General features: G+C 37.0%; 1 protein-coding gene across 2 annotated transcripts; it reads left to right on the forward strand.

Moving 5' to 3' along the window:
* Nucleotides 1-773: 773 nt before the first annotated feature.
* On the forward strand, nt 774-21,664 carry LOC121956347 (MBT domain-containing protein 1-like). Of its 2 annotated transcripts, XM_042504509.1 has the most exons (18): nt 774-857; nt 3,468-3,726; nt 4,612-4,745; nt 6,045-6,156; nt 6,540-6,619; nt 8,097-8,214; nt 9,404-9,538; nt 10,349-10,437; nt 11,676-11,774; nt 11,853-11,988; nt 12,874-12,929; nt 14,688-14,792; nt 14,877-15,024; nt 16,104-16,186; nt 17,054-17,291; nt 19,126-19,197; nt 19,311-19,487; nt 20,549-21,664. In XM_042504509.1, the coding sequence occupies exons 1-18, from the start codon at nt 837-839 to the stop codon at nt 20,653-20,655; spliced, it is 2,169 nt and encodes a 722-aa protein (XP_042360443.1). In that variant the 5' UTR covers nt 774-836; the 3' UTR covers nt 20,656-21,664. The 2 variants fall into 2 exon arrangements, with proteins under 2 accessions (XP_042360443.1, XP_042360444.1); XM_042504510.1 differs by lacking the exon at nt 9,404-9,538.
* Nucleotides 21,665-25,014: the final 3,350 nt, after the last annotated feature.

Below are 25,014 nucleotides of genomic sequence, written 5' to 3' on the forward strand. Positions count from 1 at the left end.
GATTAAAAAATAAATCTTGGAATTTGTGAAACATTTCTTGACAAGTTGCCATGTTTCTGAAAGCAATCAAACCGATTTTCTCACGGTTCACAGGTTAAAAAACTCTTATCTCATGAAAAGTGATGACCACTCAGGTTTCAAAAGGGATAAAGTACAGAAGCAAAAAAAAAAAACTACCAGGCCAGATAAAAAAGATCACTATCATTATCACTATCATAACATGAAATTTTTCTTGTTAATACAAGAATCTCAAAAATCTTGCTATAACAATACAATTATCTTGTTACAACATAAAAAAAACTACATGTAATAATGTGTTCCTGTATCAGGTGGTCAATTTAATCATTTTATTTTTGACATTTCTTCACACATTAAAGTAAATTTATTGTAGGTTTCCTCCTTAAAACAGTGCATGTTTTGCAGTATAACAAAAAGGCCCTTTTAGTTACAAACCATATAATTTTTAATGTAGTTTTTATCATAGGTAAGAAAAGTCCCTTTGAGTAGAGGTCTAATAAAAAGGCAGAGTATGAGTTGTACAGAACTTGAGCAAATGCACTTTCCTTTGATTTCCTTTTCTTTTATTTTTAAATTTTGGTCCAGACAGTATTGAGCGTCAGGGTGTGTCCAGCAGGGGTCGCTGGCGGGCACGCCGTGCAACCTGAACCTCACACACGAAGCAGAGACATCAGCCAATGAGAGCTCAGCACCCGTGGTCCGCGGCGCATGCGCAGTACAAGTATGATAATTTTGTTGATATGTCTACCTTGGGTTTTAATGATTATTTCTGCGGGTTTTAGTGTTTCAGTGAGAGTGTCATCCCGCGGCCGGGCCTGATGGAAAATCCCAGAGACCTGGTGAGTTCTGAGGCTTGTCTGTCCGGCAGGAACCCGCATTGTCTTTATTTGTTGTGGTTGTGACAGCGGCATTAAAGGCTGCTTCATAGCGACCGCTAACAGAGTCATGGCCAAATTCCTTTGCGAAATCCTCTGCTTTAAAGTTCTTTTACTTTTCGACAAAATGTGTGCCTTATCAAAATGACATTTTCCATTTGTATGTAGGAGCTCATTATGAACTCTCATTCGGCAAATAAATGCTGTGCAAAGTTTTTCTTAATTTGGTAAAAATATAGCGTTTTATGATTGTTTCGCCTGCTGTCCTCCTTATGTCCTGCCAATGAACTCTACTGAAGAATTCTGCGATATTAGACTTCCTCTCCTGTTGGCAAACGCAGATATTTCACTGACCAGCACTTAAAATCATTTAATGAATCGGAAGAGACATCCTGTTATTCGGCATGTATGTCCTCAACGAAGCAGCTTCTAATTTAGTAAAATGTCACAGTTAATATCGCGTCGCTGTTTTTCCTTTGCATTCCTATTTATGTTTCCCACAGTACAAAGTGGTAAGCTATGATTGGCAAATCGAATTAACGGGGGGGGGGTATATGTCAATAACAGACTGTTGTGCATATACATTTATTGTATGCCGAATTTAAGGATGGCTTTAACCAAGTCCTAAACAGCTCCGGGTTATCTTGTTTGAGCTACATCCCGGTGTTAACAATGAAATCAACAAATTCTGGAGGTCATTTGTGTTTCATCTTGTCTAGTATAGCTAGTTGTGTCTCTCTCTGCACTGGCAGTAAGCAGCTCTCTCCCTCTCTCTGTGCACCGCACTGCAGTGGCGCTGGCAGCTCCAAACTCACTGATGTGAACCACTGAATGCAACAGCTGTCAGGGCCACACTGGAAGTGTGTGTGTGTGTGTGTGTGTGTGTGTGTGTGTGTGTGTGTGTGTGTGTGTGTGTGTGTGTGTGTGTGTGTGTGTTTGCAGCAAGTAGTTATCTCCATGGATATGTTCAGAAAACTGGATACAACGACTTACACTATATTATGTTGATTCTCTGACCTCCCTGTCTGGTTTTGATGACTGAGCCTCCTTGTTAGTTTCCCCTTTAAAAGAATAAAAAATAATGAATTAATCTATTGATTGATTAATTCATTAAAAAAATTATTCTTCTTCTTCTTCTTATTATTATTATTATTATGTGTTTGTCTTTCTTGTCATTTGTTTTTATTTGTTATGTTCATCTGATCATTTACTCATTATTTTCTTTGATTATTGGTGATTTTGGTGTCACTGCTAACCCATAAGTCTTGATGTAAGTCATGATTGCTGCTGTTTGGGTGATCTCCGTAATTGCCTTTATTTCTCTTGCAGCCTCTGTGGGGGGCGGGAGGGACAAGGGGAGAAAACATTGTGAGAAAAGTGGAAGAATTCTTGGTTGCTCTGTGATGTATACCATTTGCATTGTTCTTTCAATAAACAAACAACCAAGTAATAAAATAAAGTTAATTGCTCAGTGGCACATAATGCCAAAAAAAAGTTTGACCTCCAGGGTAATAAAAATTACCCAAATCTTCTCATCTTGAGGCCCACTGAGCAAGTGCACTGACCTCCGGAGAGAGACTTACTTTCCATTTAGCCTGCAATAACTTGAATGAGAATAAAATGATTTAAACGTGTCGCCCTTGTAGACTTTAGAAATTATTGTTGGGCAAAAATGCCACAAATAAAAACAAAATAATAATAGAAATAATGATAATAATTAATAGTAATCCCCAGTTCCAGATTAGCTCCTTTTTAAATTTTTTTTTGGGCATTATAAACTGATTAGGCTTTATTTTGGTTCAAGACTAGGCCTTTGAAGACATTGGACACTTTTTTTATTCTTTGGATGCCAATTTTAACTTTTCTAATATAAAAAAAGCAGGGCTACAACTAACATTTGTTTTCTACAGATGCACAATATTGGATTTTATGCCGATGTTCTATATGCTGATATGTAACGACTCATTTTGTCAATAACGTATACCAATTTCAGTATATCCATTATTGTAAAGACTTTATTCCCTGAATCCTTTGACTAAATATATCTGCATGCCTGTACCCCAGTTCATCTTTATTTTTACATATATTTTCATTTACTTATTTTATTATCTGTTTATCTTTCTGCTTAATTTTTGTCATATATATTCTTCACACATACGTATGTATCTTTCAGATATATTTTGTTTTGATAATGTGTACTTTCGTACCATATACCTGATGTTTCATACATAAATATTAAAAAAACAAAAACAAATCCAATATTACGATGCATCCCTATTGTTTTCATCACTGATTCATCATTGTTATTTTCTCAATAAATCATTTGGTACATAAAATGTACAAAAATATGGAGAAACATGCTTCACATTTTATTCCTAAACGACATCTTTAATATCCTATAGTCAAAGTAGAGTATAAATAAATTCAAGTATACCCCAGTATCCATGTAATATAAGTAACTTGACATTGTACTCAGGTGCAGAACTTGAGAAAATATATTTACTACTTTCCATCAATGTGTGTATGAGTAGAAGGGTTAGAAAACATCTCTGACTGTACCTCCTTCATCCTCAGGTGGAGCGTCTGTCCAGGAAGCGCCATGACTCCTTCGGGATGCTGGACGGCTTGGAGGAGGACCGGAGCAGCTGCAGCACCGAGTCCAGCGGGGGGAGCGCAGCCTCCAGCCCAGAGGACAGTGACGAGGAGGAGCTTGGAGGAGGAGGAGGAGAAGGAGGAGGGGTGACTCAACTCAACCCCTCCTCCTCTTCCTCCCTGACGCTCATCAAGACCAACGGACAGGTGTACACCTACCCCGACGGAAAGTCAGGCATGGGTCAGTCTGATATATCTTCTCTCTCTGTGCTGTTCAGTAAGTGTTAAAACCCTGTTCCACTGGGTGTCCTGCTGCCATAAATACTCACTAGAGCATCAAATGTGGTTTAATCTGCCGCTAAAAAGTAGTCCCCAGCATATGCATAACAACCTGTTTGTTTGATAAAAACTACAGTGGCAATCTGTTTTAGGAAATTTAGGAGCCTTTTTAAAATTTGAAACTACATGGTTGTGTTTTTAAAGATTTCCGTTTTCAGTAGGAGCCAATGAGCTAGGAACTACGAGCCAAGGACAGGAAGTCAGACAGTATTGAGAGACAGCTAACTTGTTGTTTCGTGAGTCTGAACATGAGATTTGTTGACTAAGGAAAAAAAGACGGATGAAAGAGGAGCAGTCTGAAGTGTGGTAGCAAATCTTTTCCTCCCCCTGATTGTTTATTTGGATCTCCATTAGTTGTTATTAAAAAGAGGTTTAGCATGAAACCTTAATCAAATACGCATATATATGATTGAATGACCCAATATAAGTACAAGGGAACTCGGCTTTAATATGTCATTTATATAAGTATGATCCAGCTTGTAGTGTGCCATGTCTCTGAGCCAATCACAGCAAGAATCTACAGCTTCGATTGACTAATCTGACAGTCACATTTTTTTCAAGACTAAAGTTTCCTCTAGTCAGACACCAACATAATACAGTACATTGTTGGTCTTTTCACAGGATTTTTAAGATTTTAAAAAATGTCCAAGCTTTTTATACGAATTGTCTTCTGAGTAAAATCTTCCGCTTTTCAGTCTGTGATGCTGAAGGAAATGCTCAGACCTCGGGGTCCGTATTATGTGTTTTGTACATAAAAATGACTCAGTTTGTACTGTTTGTTTTTCAGCAACCTGTGAGATGTGTGGTATGGTGGGCGTCAGAGATGCTTTCTACAGTAAAACCAAACGTTTCTGCAGTGTATCCTGCTCCAGAAGTTACTCCTCCAACTCCAAGAAGGCCAGCATCCTCGCCAGACTGCAGGTGTGTTTCCAGCATTTTTCACCTTTGTTCTGCGCCTTCAGACAGTGCAACCTGCTGTGCACCATTAATACTGATGCTTAAATAACTGACATACTAAATGTTTCAGCAAATTGAGAAGAACAAAGCACTGAGTTTAGAACACAACTTTGGGAGCAGAAAGAAGGGAATTAAGATATTCCTTATTTCCAGCCCAGAAGCCCCCACCAGTCCTCTCCTACAACACTATATATGAATGAAGGCAAAATAAAGGCACAGCTTATTTCTGATACATAACCTTAAGCTAGTTTTATTGATTTGGCAGTATATAACAGGATAATAGTGTCACAAGCATAACGAGATAAACTGTAGTACATAGAGTATATATTGCAGTATTCAGTAGTCTAAAATAGTAGAAAAATATGTGTTAAGATAAACACTGCAATACATATAATACATATTTCAGTTTTCAGTAGTATAAAATAGTCTCATTTGCATAAAGATCACTGTCTTTCACTTTTGATATTATACAAAGAAAACAACAAAATACAAACAAAAAACCCTAGAAAGTACTTTGGTTGTCTTTAAAATGATATATTTGATAAGCTCCCAAGATTTCTCCAAATAACTAGCATATCCAAATGCTTCATATGTGAATAGCCAACTTGATCATACATATTTACAAAATCTAGTGATGGCAAGATGAGGTTTCCTGAAGCACTGAAGCTTTCCATCCAATTGCTTCAGTCATGGGCCAGAGCTTCACAGTGCTTCATTTGTTCTACTGTGCCATCAAGTGGACAATAAATGTAAAACAGAGTGATTATAATGACACCATGGCTTTGATGCATGAGGCTATGAATTGAATTGTGCTTAAATGATAATGCCAATAAACCAGTAATATATTCATTAATAAGCTCAAATAGATTTCAAACAAATGCGCAATAAAGTCCCATGTCAATAAAATGTGAGGGAACCATTTCCCTGAATCAATCACATGGTACAGCCGGCTCCCGAGGCTTCGAACGTCACCACATACGTCATCGATACAAGCCTCGATACGCGTTTCACAAAAATCTTCATGAATTACTCGACACAAGCTTCGAAGCCTCGACACGGAAGGACACATCACTAACAAAATCAGTACTATGACTTTTGTTATAGTTTAGAAATTAGATTGCCTACTTCTACACACTTTTTTGTCAAAGACGTAGTTTCTTAACCACCTGTAGGCACTATGACTAAAAACTGTGGAAACTGTGTTTTGTTTTTCTTGGTCTAAAAGGGAAGTTTAACTTCTGTATGTCTCTCTGTGTCTCAAAGGGGAAGCCTCCCACAAAGAAGGCCAAGGTTCTGCAGAAACAGCCTCTGATGACAAAACTAGCTGCCTACGCTCAGCACCAAGCCAACCAGCAGAGCAGTGTCAAAAAGAGTGGTGAGTCCTCTGAATGGACAGCTACTATGAAGAACTGAACTCGCCCTTTGTGGCTTTTTAAAATATGATAAAAAAAAGATAAGAGAAACCTTAATTGATCCAAAGAAGGGAATGTAGTTGTTGCAGCAGCACAAAGGACAGCAAGTAGTACGAACAAAGAAAATTTACTGCTTACAGTGTTTCCCACAAAGTCTTTGTGCTGCAGTAGCTGACAGCGCCCTATCTAGAGCCTTTTTTGCATGAACTACCAAAGTTTGTCTACACCCTTGGTACACAGTAAAAGTTTTATTTGATTATTATAATCCACAACATCACATCTTAATGCCCATAAATCGTACAAAAAAAGTTAGCTGTCAGTGTGTTTGCATGTGTGTTTGCTGCAGTATCTGTGGAGGTGTTTGACTGGGGTCGTTACCTTGGAGATGGAGATGTGGCAGGAGCACCGGTCAGCTGCTTCAAACATGTGGGTGCAACACACACACACACACACACACAGACACACACACACACACACACACACACACCCTTCTATACACACTGCTACATGCTTGTTTTTATTTAATGTTTGTTATTTTTTATATTCAGTTTCAAGTTTATTCAACCCACACATATCAACAGACACACTCAGCAGAGAGGATGAAAGAAAAACACTGTTAATCTCAAATCTTGAAAGAATCAAAGGCTTTAAGCCTAGAAAACTATTTGTAAAATTCCCCATAAATACATTTATATGTATTTATATCTGTGGATATCTTACATATCTAGTGGTGGAAGAAGTACCAATCTAGTAAATAGTAAATATATGTTAAAGTCCTACTTTTAAGATTTGACTCAAGCACAAAAGTCACAGAGTATTCTTAAAGTATAAATGTAAAAGTTTGGCAGAATGGTTCCTTTATTATCATATATATCATACAATTAGATTCTTCTTTCTAATGCATAAACACAAGTTGCCAGTTTTTTTAATGCTGTTCTCACGCTCCTCCCAAAAAATCGTTTTTACAAAATGTATTTGAAAAAAAAAAAACAACAAATACAAATAGTAGTTAGAATTCAAAACATATAAAAGTGCAGTTTAAGTATTGGAATAAAAGAAAAATCTAAAAAAAAAATAGGCTACAAAGTAAAGTAATTAGTAGACTGGTGAACTGTAGTAATAAAATGAAACATTTGTAATATAGACAGGAAAACATAAATATAGCTGTAAAGTGCAGTGTGTGCAGGTATAAACAGGTGGTATAAAGACATAAGCTATATAACACATAAGCAGCATTCAAATCTTACAGCTGTTAGAGGCAGAGGACAGCTCTTATATACACTGTTGGATAGTTTAATTTGGAGTAATACATCATATTTTATAAATTGATCATATGCTTTGTTTAAAAAACTTTAACCTGTAAAGTCACAAAAGCTGCCAGATAAAAATAGTAAGTTAAAAAGTACAATAATACCCTCTGAAATTGAAGTGTTAAGTCCTTGAAAACTGAACTTTAGTAAATGTACTTAGTCACTTTCAACGGCTTGGAATATTTATGAGAAAAACTGTTGAAGGAATAACACGGCAAACAGCAGAGGGTATAAATCAGAATACTTTATTGATCCCAAGGGCAAAATTGTCTCCTAATAACATTTTAGTTTTATAAGCAGGCAGAGCTGCCATGTCCTGAAGGCAGCAATTAAAAAAACAGGTTCAGACATAACATGCTTATTGATTTCCACGCGAGTTTTGGGTCACAATAAGAACACTTCATGACCTTTCTGTCAGTCTCCAAAAAATCCTTGGAACAGATCCTAACAACTGTGTTTAAGCTGTTTCTGTCGACATTTTATGGCAAATGCTTCTTTGTAAATGATCAAATAACATCTGTCTCTGAGGTCAATCAGTGATTTATTTGTTCTCATTATCAGTGTTGTTTTATATAAATTTAATATTTCTGTAGGTCCCAATGGGAAAGTCGTGGGGTGACATCAGTGAAGGCGTCCGGGTCGAAGTCCCAAACACTGACAGCGGTTTGCCAATGAAAGTTTACTGGATCGCTGGCATCATCAAACTGGCTGGTACGCATGAATGTTTTCTATATTTAGTTCATATATTAAATCTTTTTCATATATTTTACCCTGAATTTCCAAAAAACAGAGATAACATCACCATTGTTTTACCTGACCGATGATAACCATGGTTACCTCTTTACTTTGGCTCCCATTGCAGTTGAGAGTTAGTTTTGAGGTTTTACTAAGATTCAAAGCGCTCCACAGTCACACTTCTTAACTGCGATAGCCGTGGCCAGAGACATTATGTTTCCTTTGTCCGTCCATCCCATTCTCATGAACGGATATGTGAAGAACGCCTTGAGGGAATTTCTTCAGATATGGCACAAACGTCCACTCGGACACAATGGTGAACTGATAAGATTTTGGTGGCCACAAGTCAAAGGTCAAGGTCACTGTGACCTTGCGTCCATATCGTTCTTGTGAACGTGATGTCTCAAGAACACTTTGAGGGAATTTCTTTAAATTTGGCACAAACCTTCACTTTGGGCCAAGGTCGCTGTGACCTCACACAAACGTGTTTTTGGCCGTAACCAAGAATTCGTACTCTTATCATGACGAAACTTCACATAAATGTCTAATAGTATATAATGATGAAGTGGTGACATTTTATGTCCAAAAGGTCAAAGGTCAACTTCACTATAAGTGGGTTTCCATTAGAGATTTGCACAAAACTTGAAAACATTTCAAGAAGCATGGTGATGGACGTTCAAAACATTAGCAGCTTTATTTCTATTGCAGCCACCTCACCAGCTGTCATTATTTCCAATCCAAGGCAGTGGGGGCATGTTATGCAAGCAATAATGAACAGGCAAGCATCTTACATGTGGGAGTGGCCATGTAAGAGAGATTTCTGGGAGGTGATAGTCCACAATTTCACAGAGGAATTGTTGATGCAAAACAAGCACAAAGCCATAGCATCATGTGACCTATAAAATCCAAAGAGGTGTTTCCATTGCAGTTTTGCGAAATGTGGCTTTTTTGAATCGCCTGAAATACCACCTCACGGAAGCATAAAAACTTTTTTGCGATAAACGGGAGTTTTTCCATGATCGACACGTTTCCATTAGGCGTATTTATATTACCATCTTCAATTTGCACAATTTGAGGATTTACGGAAATCCGACTTGTGACATCATCTTTAACAAATCCATTCCGATAGATGAGTGACAGTGAAGATGATGATGTCTGTGTGCAGGTTTTAAGGCCTTGATGCGCTACGAGGGTTTTGACAGCGACTCCACCAGAGATTTCTGGTTGAACTTGTGTGTGCCGGACATTCACCCGGTCGGCTGGTGTGCTGCTGGAGGAAAACCTCTGGTCCCCCCAAAGAGTAAGAGAGAAAGATGGGGTTGGGGGGTTAACTTTTTATGTTCTTTCTGTTGGAGTAGATATAATAATCTGTGCAACATTTTAAAGCAAAAAGAGAACAAATCTGTTGGGAACATCAGCAGTGATGCACACTTACTAACTTCAGTGGAAAGTACGTTTTCTATACTTGCTTCACAATAAAAGCCTCAGAGTAATTTACCTTTAAAAAGCTTTTATTTTTTTTATTAACATTTTTTTGGCCCCAAATTGAACTTTAACTTTCTCACTGGTTAATGCTGAATTCCCGTACAAACACTAACTAAATCACATAGTCGACAGTGGAATCAACAAAACGACTTGGAATGTGATGTTTTCTGAATACTGGATTCAATTTAAACTTATCCTTGTGCTAAAGTTCATGCTAAACTTTATGCTAACAAAGTAAAGTTTTATCACTTAACGAAAACAGGTCACACCTCACAGGCTAGTTGCTATGTAGAGATTAGTTGTTACTAAATATTTACATCCCCTAAATGCAAGTTGAACTGTTGTGTAGCTTATGTCTGTAGAGTCAAAAAGTAATAGGAGTATAGTCGGCACATCTGATCTGAAACTCGAAGACTTCTCTTTGAAAATGACGTCAGTCTTGAATATTTTCAATTATATTTTACTAAAATTACACATCAAATAATGAAATAGTATACAAATAACATTTTGCCCTTATTATGAACTTTGAATACTGCTAATTATGAAACATACAGATTTCTCTTTAATGCAGTCGGAAAGAAAAACTACATTTACTAAATATTTCTCTGTTGATGTGTGTACTCAGCCATCCTGCATAGGTGTACCAACTGGAAGACGTTCCTCATCAAAAGACTAACGGGATCCAAAACGCTACCGCCAGACTTCCCCTCCAAGGTCATAAACACACACACACACACACACACACACACACACACACACACTACATGTGAGAATAATTCTATACCTGTGTGTCATTGACATAATCCATCTGACACTGTCTGAAACAGACGTCCCCTGGCAGCTGCAGGAGGTGGTTTGCATGATCTTGTTTAAATATTTTTAAAATAAGAGCTATAATAGCCAGAACATTCATTCTTTTTGCACCAAATGTGAGTCTTCTGTGCCATAATGTCAGTACTATGTTTCCTCACATTACATGTTGTACAAATGTACTATTTCACCGTAATTATGCCAGTATTTCCCTGTAATGGGCACAGGAGATCGCTGTTACCATAATCCTGTGTATATATATATATATATATATAGAGAGAGAGAGAGAGAGAGAGAGAGAGAGAGAGAGATAGAGAGAGAGATTTAAAATAAAATACACAATAGCCAGAGCACTGATTCTTTTTTACATCAGGAAGCTAAGGCGTCTGTCTTTCATGTCATTCATTTCATCATCACTTAATTACTTTATGTTGTCTTATCTTATGTTTTGTAAAAACATTGTTTTTTGCTGTAATTACAGTGGAATTTTTCCTGCAGACAGCAGGGGGAGGTTGTTGTTTGCGTAATCTTTAAATATCAATGTAAATATCTCCTTGCTGTTGGAAGCTGGGTCTTCTGTCTTATGTTTTATTGTGTTGTATTGTGTTGTCATGAAAATGTCATTATGTTACCTGAAGTGCAAAAATCACAGGGCGGCACCAGAGGAATGAATGATCAATCCGTCACAACGCCTTTGCACTCTGCTCATAAAAACAAGTATATCTCGTAAACTAAATAGGTCTATGATTCAAATAAATTGTGGAGTGTTAAGGAAAACTTACAAAACCTTTTTGATCAGTGTGGGGTTTTCTTTGTTGTTGTTTTTATTTTGCAAAATCTGATGAAAAAAGTTGTTTGTTGTTTTTTGTGTGTTTTCTTGTTAATGACAGTTTCGATACTTTTATTAGTTATTATGGCTTACTGACTCACACAAGGCTTTAACTTAAGTTGTACAGATTTTAGGGATTTGAGGCATTTGAGGATACATACAAGAAATGACATTACATCTACATACCAATGTAGTCACTGGCGGACTGATTCTGTTGCAGTTCAAACCTTCATCTAAATCTAATTTAAACTTTAAAACCAAGTCTGAACCCTCAAAGTATCCTCACTTTTTAAAAAAAGCTTTTTTTCTCCAGGTCCAAGAGAGTATGCAGGTTCCCTTTAAGAAGCAGATGAGGGTGGAGGTGGTGGATAAAACTCACCTGTGTCGGACTCGGGTGGCTTTGGTTGAACAGGTGGGACTCACACAAAGCCGCTATATGATGCTTAAAGAGTTTAAAAGGCTTCTGTAGAAACGATGTGTGTTGTGGCAGGTGATCGGCGGTCGCCTCCGCCTGGTATACGAGGAGTGTGACGACGGTTCTGATGACTTCTGGTGTCACATGTACAGTCCTCTGATCCACAGCATCGGCTGGTCTCGATCCATCGGACACCGATTCAAACGATCCGGTGCGTTTAACATTTAATGAGCTCCAACAAATCGTCTCTGTTCGGTGGCGCTCTGCCCTTTTTAGACATCACCAGACTGCATTAAGGATAAACACTGAGTTTATACATTATTAAAAAATACTACATTTACACGACATTTATCCGTCTAAATGTTTGAAAAATTTGTCAGAAGCTCCAGGACAAGTGAGTAAATGTTGTTTTGTCTATTGTTGGCTGAAGTTGTATAGTAGTAGTATAGTTTTTATAGATTTAACCCTTTATTATCTGGATCAACATCAGTTTTCTCCGTTCATGCGGCTTTCACAAATATTAAAACCTCTGAGAAAACTGCTTTGATTTCTTTCAAAAACATGAAAAACATAATGAGCGACTTCACAAGAAATGTCCAACAAACTGCAAAAAATTAATAAAAGGTGACAAAAAAGAAATGATCTGAAAATGATTTAATATCGAAAAATTAGGGAAAACTATATTTACGTCACAAAAAACGACTCACAAATATGGTAAAACACTATTAAAAAGGTACAAGAAAATTACATACAAATAAGCAAAAACAGGAAAAGCAACCAACAAACAAACCAAAAAAGAAAATAACCCCAAGAAAGAGCTAAAAATGTAATATTTATTATATATTTTTGAAATTATGATGCAGAAAAAGTTTTTTGGCACTTCTTTGTTTTTGTTGTGTTTGTTACTTTTCTTTTGCACATCGCCCTCTTCCCATGTTTGTAAAAAATATCCAAGCCGATTTGCTCAGGTATCAAAGGGTTAATGGTACTCAGCTCTGAGCACGTTGTGTGTCACTGATGGAGCTTTGACGTCCTCAGACTGCATTTAGAAAACTTTAAGCAGCTTGATGGTGAAGATGAATCTGTGTGTTTCCAGATGTGTCAAAGAAGCTCAGCGTGCAGACGGACGCTCCAGGACAGCTGTTCGCCAAGGTGAGACCAACAGCATCACCACCTGTCACTGTGTCTGTCCTCCTGTCTGTAAGTCTGACGCTCATAATGCCTCCTTGATGGTGTAAGGTTGTCTGTCTGTCTGTCCACCGTCTGCTCGTTCATCCATCCCATTCCTGTGAATCAAGAACACCTTCAAATTTCTTCAAATTCGCACAAAAGTTAAACCTCTGCCACCTGGTGGAGATCTTAATACACTACAAACTGACCTATGATTCTGTCTTAACCCACTGCTATGAATTGTAGCTCATGAAAAACAAATAATGATCAACTGTTTTTCTGTCGATATAGCTGTGGCAATCAATATCGGTACCAAAAAAAAAGAAAACTTGATTGAGGCATACTTAGAAAAAAGGCTTACAAAATGTAAACATATTACAAAAAAATTATATTGACAAACTCAGTATCGTCAGTCTATCTCAGTGTCACTTTTCCTTACCTTGCTTAGCTTGAAGAAACTATCCCATTGAATGGCCACTGTTACTTTGATTTGACAATTTGATCAAACCACCAGATAAGATCATCAGTTTAATATTAAAATGTAAGCCTCTGAGACCTGAGCAAATTGGCTTGATGTCTTTCAGAAACAGAGGTAAAAGGCCCAAAATGAGCAAAAACAAGTTTTAAAAAAAGAGAGATTACTTGAAAATTCGATTAAAAAAAAGGAAAAAAAATGACCAAATTAAAAAAATGCTTAAAAATAGAAATATTTCTGTAAATAATCTTAAATATTTAGTTATGGTATAATAATATAGTATAATAATGTTTTTTCTTTAAACATAATTTTCCAAATCAACTAATATCTTGCAGTTTGCGGAACAGTTCCTGGCAAGTTACTCATTTCTTTTTTTCCCCTTGTTTTCATAAGAAAGCAAACCAATGTGCTCAGATTTCAAAGATTTGAATACTTGTTAAGGCATCTGAACGTGGCACACATGAAAAGTGATGTCGATCCAGGTTTCAAGGGGTTAATAATAAACAAGGCACACAGCCTAGGCTTTATGAAAGTTACATCTGCAAAGTAATATGCACTTTTTAAAGACAGAGAGAGAGGCAGCTGTATTTGAGTTAAAGTAGGGCATTTTTTAAAATTATTTTTTTGAATCCAAAAAAAAAAATTGAAAATCAAGAAAATCATTAAAATGCAGAATTTTGTGTCTGATGCTCGGTTGAGCCCCACTGTTTGTAGCTTGTTGTTGCCACAGGAGAGCAGTAAAATACCTGAACTTTATTTCTCACACACACACACACACACACACACACACACACACACACACACACTCACACACACACTCACACACACACTCCACTTGCGCTCACCTGTACTTTCTGGGTAGTGCTGATGTTTGACCTTATTATTGGTCCTGATTCCACTCCAGTTTCATCTTTTGTTTGATTGAATGAATGAATGAATGTCGTTATTTCGAACCAAAAAAATTTTAAATGTATATATAAAAACAAAAAAAAAAGCATAAGTACAGTGACCGAAAAGGAGTAGGTAGAAGTCAAAGTTATATCCCTACCCCTTTCTCACATTTTCTTTTTTACATATATATTATGTAAACTTATTCCCAAATTTACTTACAACTGGTGCACACACGCACAATCATCCCTAGTTTACCTGCCACCAAAGTGAATAAATAAATACCTATCTGAGGGTTATTTACGATCCAAATACTTACAATCCAGCCCAGGCTCCAGATCAGAGGTGTGATCAGTGTATGATGTGTACCTGTGCAGGTGAAGGAGGTGGATCAGAGCGGTTCCTGGTTTGAAGACGGGATGAAGCTGGAAGCCATCGACCCCTTGAACCTGTCTGCCATCTGCGTGGCCACGGTCAGGAAGGTGAGGAGCAGCTAAAGGCCGACATGAACTCGATGTTCAGGTTCATCTTCAGTGGATAAACCACCTGTCACCTGTCCTCATCAGGTGCTGGCAGACGGGTATCTGATGATCGGGATTGACGGTTCGGAGGCGGCCGACGGTTCAGACTGGTTCTGTTATCACTCCACCTCTCCCTCCATCTTCCCCGCCGGCTTCTGTGAGATCAACGACATCGAGCTGACGCCCCCCAGAGGTAAAGCTGCCTCCCTACAGCTGTACCACAATGAATGAAATCGCTGTCAGACACATTTATTACATAGTGCCAGAGAAATCAGAATACAAATTACGTAAATTATCCATCTTTCTTGAGTGAAATTAACACATATTAATCAGAATTAAACCCTAGGGGCTGTTTGGCACATTTTACGTGCTTTTCATTCTTTATTTTTTGATAATTTTGGCTGTGATCATTCATATGACATAAACTTTGGCAAGACTGTGTATTTTTGTTTAATCTTGGATTCCAGTTCAGCTCTTACAATAAGTCTAAAATACACTATGGAAACAAAATAGTTATATTTAGACTGTTAAGGGGGGGTCATCTAAAAAGATAGTGGCATCATGATAAAAACAGGCATTTATGCATAATATTTTTTTATAGCTTGATTTTGATTTTGATTTCTGTATAAACATCAATGTTGCTGCTAATCACTGACATAGCCTAGGCTTTGATAATAATAAGAAAAATTATCTACTAAGCATGTAGTATAATGAAAATAATTCATTTTTCCTGTTTTTTGTTTTTTTCATCTAAAAACATAGTGGTATCATGACAAATAACTTTGCATTTGAAGGGTTAAAATTCTGACAAATAACAAATATTGGTGATGGTGATTAAAAAATTAAATCAATGAAAGTAGAAAATAAAATTAAAGTTGTTTTTTGTTTTGTTTTATAAGCTTGATTCTAAAAAGCGCGTTTTGTGCACAGAGTGATATGATTGTATGTAATTTTAAAGCGGGCCCTAAGGGTTGAACAGCCATTCTGCTTTTTGCTCACAAATCACAGATATCAATCAGCCTGTGACACTGCAGATGAAAAGATAAACACAATGAAACAGATTTGAAAATAAAATCAGAAAATAAACTTGTTTTAGATGCAATAGTCCTTAATTTTTGCTTTGACCAAATCTTCCATCCATTTTTCTTCAAAAATTTCAACGAAAACTTACCTTTAAAAAAATTGCAGCAATCTGATAATAAGTAAAAACATGTATTTAAGGTCTTATTTTTTTAAGTTGAATATGTCCTCTCTTGTTTTTGTGTTTTTCAGGTTATACCAATCTCCCCTTCAGATGGTTCGAGTATCTAAAAGAGAGCAAGTCTGTAGCAGCTCCTGTCAGCCTCTTCAACAAGGTAATCTGTAGCTGCATCGATATTGATTATCAAATAAGTGTTGAAGTCAGTTATCAAGTAAAAACACCAAATATTTGATGGCTCCCGCTCTTCAAATATGAGGATTTTCTTCTTCTCTGTGTCTCACTTGACAGCAAATTAGGCCAACATCATAATTTTTTTTTTGCGTTGGCTTTTGGGCAGACAACAAAAATAATGATGAACATGTCAGTTTGGGCTCTTTTGATTGGAGGATTGATTGCAGTCAAACAAAAACAAAAAACAACTTACAAGAGAAGAGATGTGAAAGTTTTTGCGGTATGGTCCCAAGATGTTAAAATTCAGGCACAAAACCTGTAAAATCCATCGATAGGATCTGATCTATAGGATTAAACACACAATCCACTGAGCAGCATTCATTTACTCGTATTTCTTTGAAGTCCACTTTGAATTTCTGTATTTTTTGTATTACACTGTTATTTTTTAAATGCTAAAAAACTATACCATTTACTATTTTTCAATTTCAATATTCAGTTTCAGCATTTCTAGTTCTGACAGTTATTCTTTCCATTTCTAAAATTCAATTTTGTGTTAACTTCTACAGAAAGGTTGTTTTAACCATCTCTAACTGATTTTTTTAAAATAGTTTTTTTTTATTATTATCTTAACCAAAAAAAACAAAATCTCAAGAAATAATGGTGCCACGAGATCACATATTTTTTTGTTCTTTTTGCATTAATTTATTAACCTAAACTGGAAAATATTTTAGAAATGAAAACACACTCATGTGACGCGACGCGACACAACGTGACACGACACGACACGACGTGACGAATGAAGAAACATTGTCTCTGCTTTGTTGATAAACCCTGAGCTGTCTTCTGTCAGGACGTCCCTAATCACGGTTTCCGCCCCGGTATGAAGCTGGAGGCTGTGGACCTCATGGAGCCCAGGCTAGTTTGCGTCGCCACAGTGACACGCATCGTCCACCGGTTGCTACGGATACATTTTGACGGTTGGGAGGACGAGTACGATCAGTGGGTGGACTGTGAGTCACCTGACCTGTACCCGGTCGGCTGGTGTCAGCTGACTGGATATCAGCTGCAGCCTCCTGCTGTTAACGCAGGTAACACACACACGCATACTATCACACACAAGTGTTAAGCTTGCTAAGTTTGGGTCGTTTTTTTTTGTTTCTTTTTTTTACAGTGGGTCATTTTTAATAAGTTTGTCGTGCTGTTTGTTAAATCTTGATTTTTTTTTTTGATAACTAAAGCTGTGAGATAAATATAGCAGGGTAAAATGTATAATAATCCCCTCTGAGATTTGGTGGAGTAGTGTCATGAAACGGAAATATCAAATTACAAATACCTCACATTTAGGTTCTACGATTTATAGGTCATCTGCACAAGGCTCTCAACATGGAGGCAATGCTGCTCACAGCACAAAAAGTGGTAACAAGGCCAGAAGTGCTGACAGAGTTAACAGTGTCAAGGTCTGAGTAGTTATTTATTTATTCATTTATATTGATTTTAATTACTTCTTTCATTTTTTCCCTTTCTTTTCTAACTGATTACAGAAAGATTTATGAATAAAACCATGTAAATGTGGCATGTGTGCAGTTTATATCCTCATTGCCCCTAAAACACTTATCACCCCAATCTCTCTCTCTCACTGTCTCTCACACACACACACACACACACACACACACACACACATTTTCTCTCACACACACACATCCATATGCATATATGTTTTTGTGATATCTGTTATTTTGACCCATCAGGTAAAGCCTGTTCTGTTTTGTATTGTTTAGTTTTGCTGTCTATAGCTTCACTGTATGTCACACTTGACTGTTTATGCGCTGTTGCATTTGTTTTCACTTGTTCTGTTATCATCACGTTTCACAATAAAAAAAAAACATTAAAAACATAATTAATTTTTTTTTTTTTTTTTAAGAGTGTCAGGGGCTTAGTCCATATTTTTCATTTGAAACTGTTGCACGTTTAAAAGTGAATGCAACCTCACATTGTGTTAATCACGTTTCAAGACTGACTCCAATACTTTTTGTACGTTATAAAAATTTTTGGAACAGGCTAGATTTTCTACATTTGTTCCATAGACTGTATTAATAATTGATGTAGCCAACGTGACGTCACACAGTAATATTGCATGTTAAGGCTTTGAAGGCTCAATTGCAGCATTTTGGCTGTCGATATCTGTGTTTTTCTTTTTGGAGCCAAAGGTGAACATGTTTGGACAAGAGGTAAGAGCTGTGGAGGAGTGAGAGGTGGATCTGACTGACGGACTGTAGCAACGCCTTGCAGACAGCCTGTCAGTCAAGTGGCCACGCCTTTATATATGCATAACTTTACACCTTAACCCTTTGAAACATGGACTCATCACTTCTCTTGTTCTGCTTTCAGATGCCTTTAACATATATTTTAACCTTTGAATCTTGAGAAAGAAATATTTTTGAGATCAGTAAAAAAAAATTGAAAGTTATTTTTTAAAAACACTAGGGAAAATGTATAGGGAAACGACAAAAAACTAGAGAAAAAATCAGTATTCTACAGTTATCAAACTTACATATTTAAAATTCTGTTCCAAATTTGTCATAATTTTTAAGCACTTTTTTCAAGTCTTATTTGCCTTGTTTTTTGTGCTTTGTTTTGCTTGTTGTTGTTGTTTTTTTTTTTTTACTAATTTCTTGCTCATTTGTGGATGATTTCTTTCATTGCTCATTGCCTTTTTAAAAAAAAAAATAAATCAAGCCAATTTCCTAAGGGTTCAAAGGATTTATAAACTGTGAACTGGTGAGTGAAAACAAAATTCACGCCCTGTAGCGTATCATGAAAGTTGAAATTAGCTGTAGGGAACAACATTGTTTTTGTACCACACTGTAATCATGTTTATTGCCGCTGCACAGTTGGACATTGATGCTGTTTTGGATTTTTCAGGCTCCAGAGAACTACAGTCAGCAGCATCCAAACAGAGGAAAAAGTCTCAGCAGTACAAGGGACAAAAGAAAAGTCAGTATTTTAACCTCAAATGACACAGATTCTTTTTTTCAATTATTATTTTTTGAAGTCCACATCAAATGTTTTTCCAACAATTTCTCTGACTTTGCTGTCTTTATTTTAAGAGAGGAAGTTGCCTATTGCAAAGCGACCTGTCAGTCTCTCCGGCGGCATGGTAACAGGCATCCCTAGGAGCCTATCAGGAGACGAGAACGAGACGCCATCACCCCCTACTCCTGCCTCAGCAGCCCAGCCCCCCTCTGCCGACCCAGAGAGCAGCCCGAACACTGAGGGGGGAGCAGGTACACACACACTCAAAAACAAGTAGTGTAAAGATGCTTTTTAACAATGCTAAGATGGGTGTTAGGATACATGATACTATTCAATGACTAGACATGAATATAGTGACATTTTTGCCAAAACAGTAAAGAGAAAAACTGTGCAGTGAAAGCAGCATGATGCACTGAATCACACATTCATAACATTCAGCGAAAGGTTTCTTTTCACTGTCTGCGAAATAGATACCTGGACACTGGACAGTAGAGGTAAGGATTCATCAGTATTTTTGCAAGTAAATCAGAGATAAATTAACATATTAAGTCAACACAACAATTAAATGGCATATTGCCATTGTATTTGGTTTGACAGCATATTTTGCAAACAGCAAGCATTTTATGAACATCATGTCGGTTTTTTACAAAAGCCAAGATCTGTCCAGCTCTCCGACGACCCGGTGCTTCCCTGCCCTGATCCGCCGTTATCTGAAAACGACGTTGCTGAGTGCTGACGCATTACGCATGTTCAGGATGATGGAGAACGGGAGAATGAACCAGAGTAACATTTACAAATATTTAACATAACAAGTGCTAAAAAATACATCCACATTACATTTGATGTGCTATAAATACAAGGCACACATTCTTAGTATCGACACAATCGAAAAATTTTTTGAGATTGATACAATTCACACTAGAAGGACGGCTTGCAATTTACCTATCGATGTAGTTTGAATAAAAAGTCATGCATGTATCGTTACACCCAGAATAACAAAACACACACACTCACTGTCCAGGGTTTCCCTCACTTTCATTTATTTGTGTTATGGTTCAGTTGTTTTAATATTTTTTAAAAACTTTAAGCTTGTTAGATTTTGCTCAGTATTTTGCTGAACATAAGAAGGAGGAGGACGTGTCCCAAATATTACTGTGTCACCAAATTAAGTTTCAAACTGTTTAAATTTTAAATATGTAGTTTCAAATGTTTTGAGGACCCGAAAACCAGTGGACATCCACGTAATGCCATCATCAGCAGCCTGATCTCTGTGGAGATAGCTCCTAAATCTCCTATTTTTTGCCTCCAACAGGTTCACGGATTAAAGAAGAGAACGTGGAAGGAAGTGAATTATCTTCTGAAAGGACTGAAACAGAAACAAACGGATCTTCTGCAGGATTCAGGATCCAGGACCAGTAGGCCTCATCCTTCCCTCTCTGCCTCTCTCTTTTTCTCCATCCATCTGTCTCTTGAGTTATCAGCTACAATCCTCATCAAACTCATCTACTGTGATTTTTTTTTATAGAAATCTTTTTGGACACACTTTAAACATGCTACCTGTTGATAGCCACATGACTCCGTTTATTTCGGTCAAACACTCCTTTTTTTTTCCTGTGTGAACGCCACACATTCGGCTTTTTGTTGTCTGTGCCTGATGACCGTCCTCCATTTTTTCACCCTCAGTCTTTGTCTTTGTGCAGAAAGTTGCTCAGCAAAGGTCGTCAACACGTATTTACGATATTTATAACAGCACTGAAAGCTTGATAATGTAGTCTGGGGCATTGTCTCCATTTAGCATCGTAAGGGCTTGTCCTTGGTACAGTTTCTCTAAATTTTGGGCTTAAGTAACCATTTAATAATGAGCAGTTGGTGGAGCCAATTCCAGTATTTTTATTTGACCCGCTACATTTTAACTGACAACTTTAAGATCAATAGATTTATCCCCGCCCCACAAGATTTTTTCTTCTTTCTTCCTCCTTTTTTCTTTGCCCCAAATCCCACTCGCCATCTCCCTTTCTTGGCTTTCTCAACAACAAAAAATACCCTTTTTACAGTGTTGATTTCAAAGCCATGTGAAAGAAAATGGTTCTATCGCTGTGTCACTACACACTCTAAAGGTGTGTGTTCAGACCAAATGCGGGCAGCCTGATAGCAGACTGAATGAGTGACGGATAGACTGCTTTAGGTCGCGTGCTGAGCAGTGCGGGGGAGTTTTTCCTTAGTCGATGTGAGGGGTCTAAGGGATGTCATCTGCTATAAAGCCCTCTGACGCAAACTGTGATTTGTGATAATGGGCTTTATTAATAGAATTGACTTGACTTGAACTTACAAATATTCACCTATAACAGCTGTGCTAACAGCTGTGCTAACTAAACTGGAGAGGGCAGCTAACGCTAAGGTTAGCGCTTACTTGGTTTATAGTTAAGCACATCCTTCAAATCAAGTGAAAGCTATTTTGATTTTGGGTCTGTTCGCATTTGGTCTGAACGCACCTTTAGACTCTTAACAACTGAGCAACAAAGGCAAAAAAAAAACAGAATACAGAAACAAATAGAGATAAATAGAGAAAGTAGGACCGGTACATCCAGGACAGTAGCGTTACTCATCTTTGTTCCTCTGAGATTTAAAAAAAAAAAAAAAAAAAAAAAACAACCAATCAACAGGGGAAAGAAAATACTTTTTTTATGATGATTTTTCAACGGCAACATCTTTGTTGTTTGTACTTGCTCGTGTGTCGTGTTCGAGGCTCAGAACTCGACATTATTATGATATTGGATGCTGTGTAATGTCATGTTGAGATTAGCAGTCATTAAGAACTTTGTATGTGTGTGTGTGATAACGTCTGTGAGTACTGTGGCTTAGATTCAGGATTGAGGTTTTGTGGGGACGCCAGGAAAAGAGAAACCAGCCAACACGGGCCGCAGCAGGTACCGGTTTTGTTTTTTGAACCACTGCTAAAAAGTCTGCGTCATGACGGAGTCCTGTTCAGCGGGCCGGATTATCTGTTAGCTGCAGCATGATGTCGTGTGTATACGGTCGTGTGTTCAGCATCAGTTTGGTGGAAAGTTTAAAACCAGCCAAAAGTGAGTGAAGTTTTGCTGAAGGTGTTTTATCAGAATTCTTCTCTACGTAAACATCCTCATTGTTAGAAAAAATGCATTGTGTTCCAAAAATCAGTTCAGAGGGCTCCGTCACAGTAACTGCAATAAATAAGTGTCCAAATGATTGCAATAAGAGATTAATGTTGGTCTGAGTATCGTTTCAGATTTTCAATACTGGTGCAAGTTTGATACTTGAGTTTCAGAACTGTTGCCGTTTTATTTGATGCCACTTATTGTCTTTTTCCCACATTTACAGAAAAAAAAGAACTTTTCAGATGCATTTGTACAGATTGCATTAACTCAATTACCAAAAAAATTAACAAAATTGACACCTTATGTCATAATTGGGAGATATAAATACGTTCTCATATTACAAATTTAATTTTTCAGATGTGTTTGTACATATTGCATTCACTAAATTGCAGCCAAACATGCAGCCATCTGACCATATGCAATAATCCATCAACAGCACCATTAAAACATATTCCATATAGCTTTAGTTTTGTGGTAAAACTCGATATGTCAGAAGAAGTTGGGAGCTGGATTTGTGTACAGGCGTCCTCTCAGACAGGTTGCCTCAGCTGTTCTCCTCGAGGATTTTTAGCCAACAGTTTTTTGAGTCACCACCAAGCCGACTTGGATGCATTTCTAAAATATAAATTTATATCCATAAAGCATCCAGCATTGGTTTCACAGCTCCTGCAGGAAGAGAGCAACTTCCAGCTTGTCAGATATGGCTTTTCACTCCAACCCCAAAATGCTGAAATGCCTTCGCAGTGTTGACATGCTAATATTTCTGCCATCCTCATTTTTAAGAAACATTAATATTTCCTAATGTCTCATACCGAGAAGGAAGTATAAGCAGATTAATTGTGCTAGCGCCATTATTAAGTGTCTTGTCTTGTGTTTAGCAACGATTGCGAGATCCTGATCTCGTATTTAGGAGATTTTTTATTATAATTACGTGATCAGAATCTTGTAGTTACGAGATCCTGGCTAAATGCTTACACTACAAGTAGCAATCCCATTTGTGGTTACTTCATTGATGGCACTATCGCGCCATTATTCATTGTTTTATCTTGAGTTTTACAAGGACTGCGAGATCCTTAATCCTTATCCTTTCTTATTTCATAACTATGAGAGCTTATCTCATTATTAAGATAAGGTGTCTTTTTTTAAATTCAGTAAATGCAATCAGTGCAAACTTGTCTGAAAAGTCCAATTTTTAATATGAGATCTTTTCTCATATCTCGTAATTATGAGATAAGGTGTCAATGTTTTTTTTTATGTGATTCAGTGAATGCAATCCATACAAATGCATCTGAAAAGTTCATTTTTTTCTGTAAATGTGGGAAAAGAGGCAATAAGAATCTCGTAAATAAGGGATCCTAATCTCATGATTATTAACAAATATGTTGTTTTAAATAAAAACAGGTGATCTATTATATCTCAGCACAGGTCTTATGTGTGGTATCAACAGCAGTGTCCTTTTGGGATCAGTCAGAAACTCAGGTATCGTCTGGTGTTGAAGAATTTCAGGCACGATACTCAACATTGTTGGATACTTAATAAGAAATAAGACCCAAATCAGTTCATAGTGAAGATTTTAGTTGTTTTGTATGAGCTGCAAGAGATTAGGGAGTCAGACTCTTAATTTTAAGGCTCGCAGTTAAAATCCCTGTTTTGGTTTTTGAAATGTCCAAAAGAACTTTGTACCAGGATGTTCTCAGCTGTCACCAGCGTGTTCACAACGGGCCGCTCAGTGGTTACATGTGTGGAACTGTAAATACTTGAAGCAGGGTGTCAATGAAAAGATGAAAAAACAGAGTTAGACGTCCCTCGATAAACAACAAAAACACTCCTTAAACTTGTTCAACAAGTTAATTGTAGTTTAGCAGCTAAGAGTAATTATATGTCTTCATTCACTAACTATTGATACCTCACAAAAAGTTTATTAAATAATGATTAAAATAATCTTAAGAACTTAAAAGTTGGAAAACAAAATGATAAAATATGGTACAATAGAGATTATTTTAAAAAAAAAAAAAATGTTGTAAAGATGATCACATTCTGAAATAAACTGTTGGTAAACATTTAAAAAAATGTGTAATAAATTTAATTGAGGTTCAGAAAGAATAGAAATAAATGTTTCAGATTTAACACTAAAAACAATATTATTATACAAACAAATATTTAAATTAGAGTCATTTATCAGTGAAGGTAAATATTATTAAAATGTCGAACGCAAGTAGAGATTTTTCCCGTTATGAAGAACGTTCTATCAGTTGCAAGGAAAATGCTGCCTCAGTGTGTGAAGGCCAGAATGAAGAAAAATTATGTTTAAAACTTGCATTAAATAGTCCTGTTAGTGCGGACGTGGCTGAAGAAAGATTTCGGGAAACCTGACGTGTCAGATTACATTTGTGGGTGCTGACAGTAACGGCTCTGCTCGCGTCAGCATCTTGATTTCAGCTTTTTCTGTCTGTGATGTTCAGTGTCGTTTTTGTCTTCGCTTGTGTACGTATCTGAAAATGTTTGTCGAGACAATGAGATGCCAGTAATGTCATTTTTAAAAAGCAGCGATTGAGTTTTATTAACCATTTTTGAATGTGTGTCAGTTTATGTGCATTTGATTTTAAGCCCAGCTGTCCCTCCTCATTTCAGCTCTCTGGACACT

The sequence above is a fragment of the Plectropomus leopardus genome, chromosome 17 (assembly GCF_008729295.1).
Source record: "Plectropomus leopardus isolate mb chromosome 17, YSFRI_Pleo_2.0, whole genome shotgun sequence".
In the NCBI taxonomy this organism is placed as follows: Eukaryota; Metazoa; Chordata; class Actinopteri; order Perciformes; family Serranidae; genus Plectropomus; species Plectropomus leopardus.

Excerpts from the sequence above, each read along its gene's own strand:
- LOC121956347 (XM_042504509.1), top strand. The coding sequence starts at position 837 with ATGGAAAATCCCAGAGACCTG. Across the intron at positions 858-3,467 it reads TGGAAAATCCCAGAGACCTG|GTGGAGCGTCTGTCCAGGAA; the intron begins GTGAGTTCTGAG and ends CTTCATCCTCAG. Across the intron at positions 4,746-6,044 it reads GCATCCTCGCCAGACTGCAG|GGGAAGCCTCCCACAAAGAA; the intron begins GTGTGTTTCCAG and ends TGTGTCTCAAAG.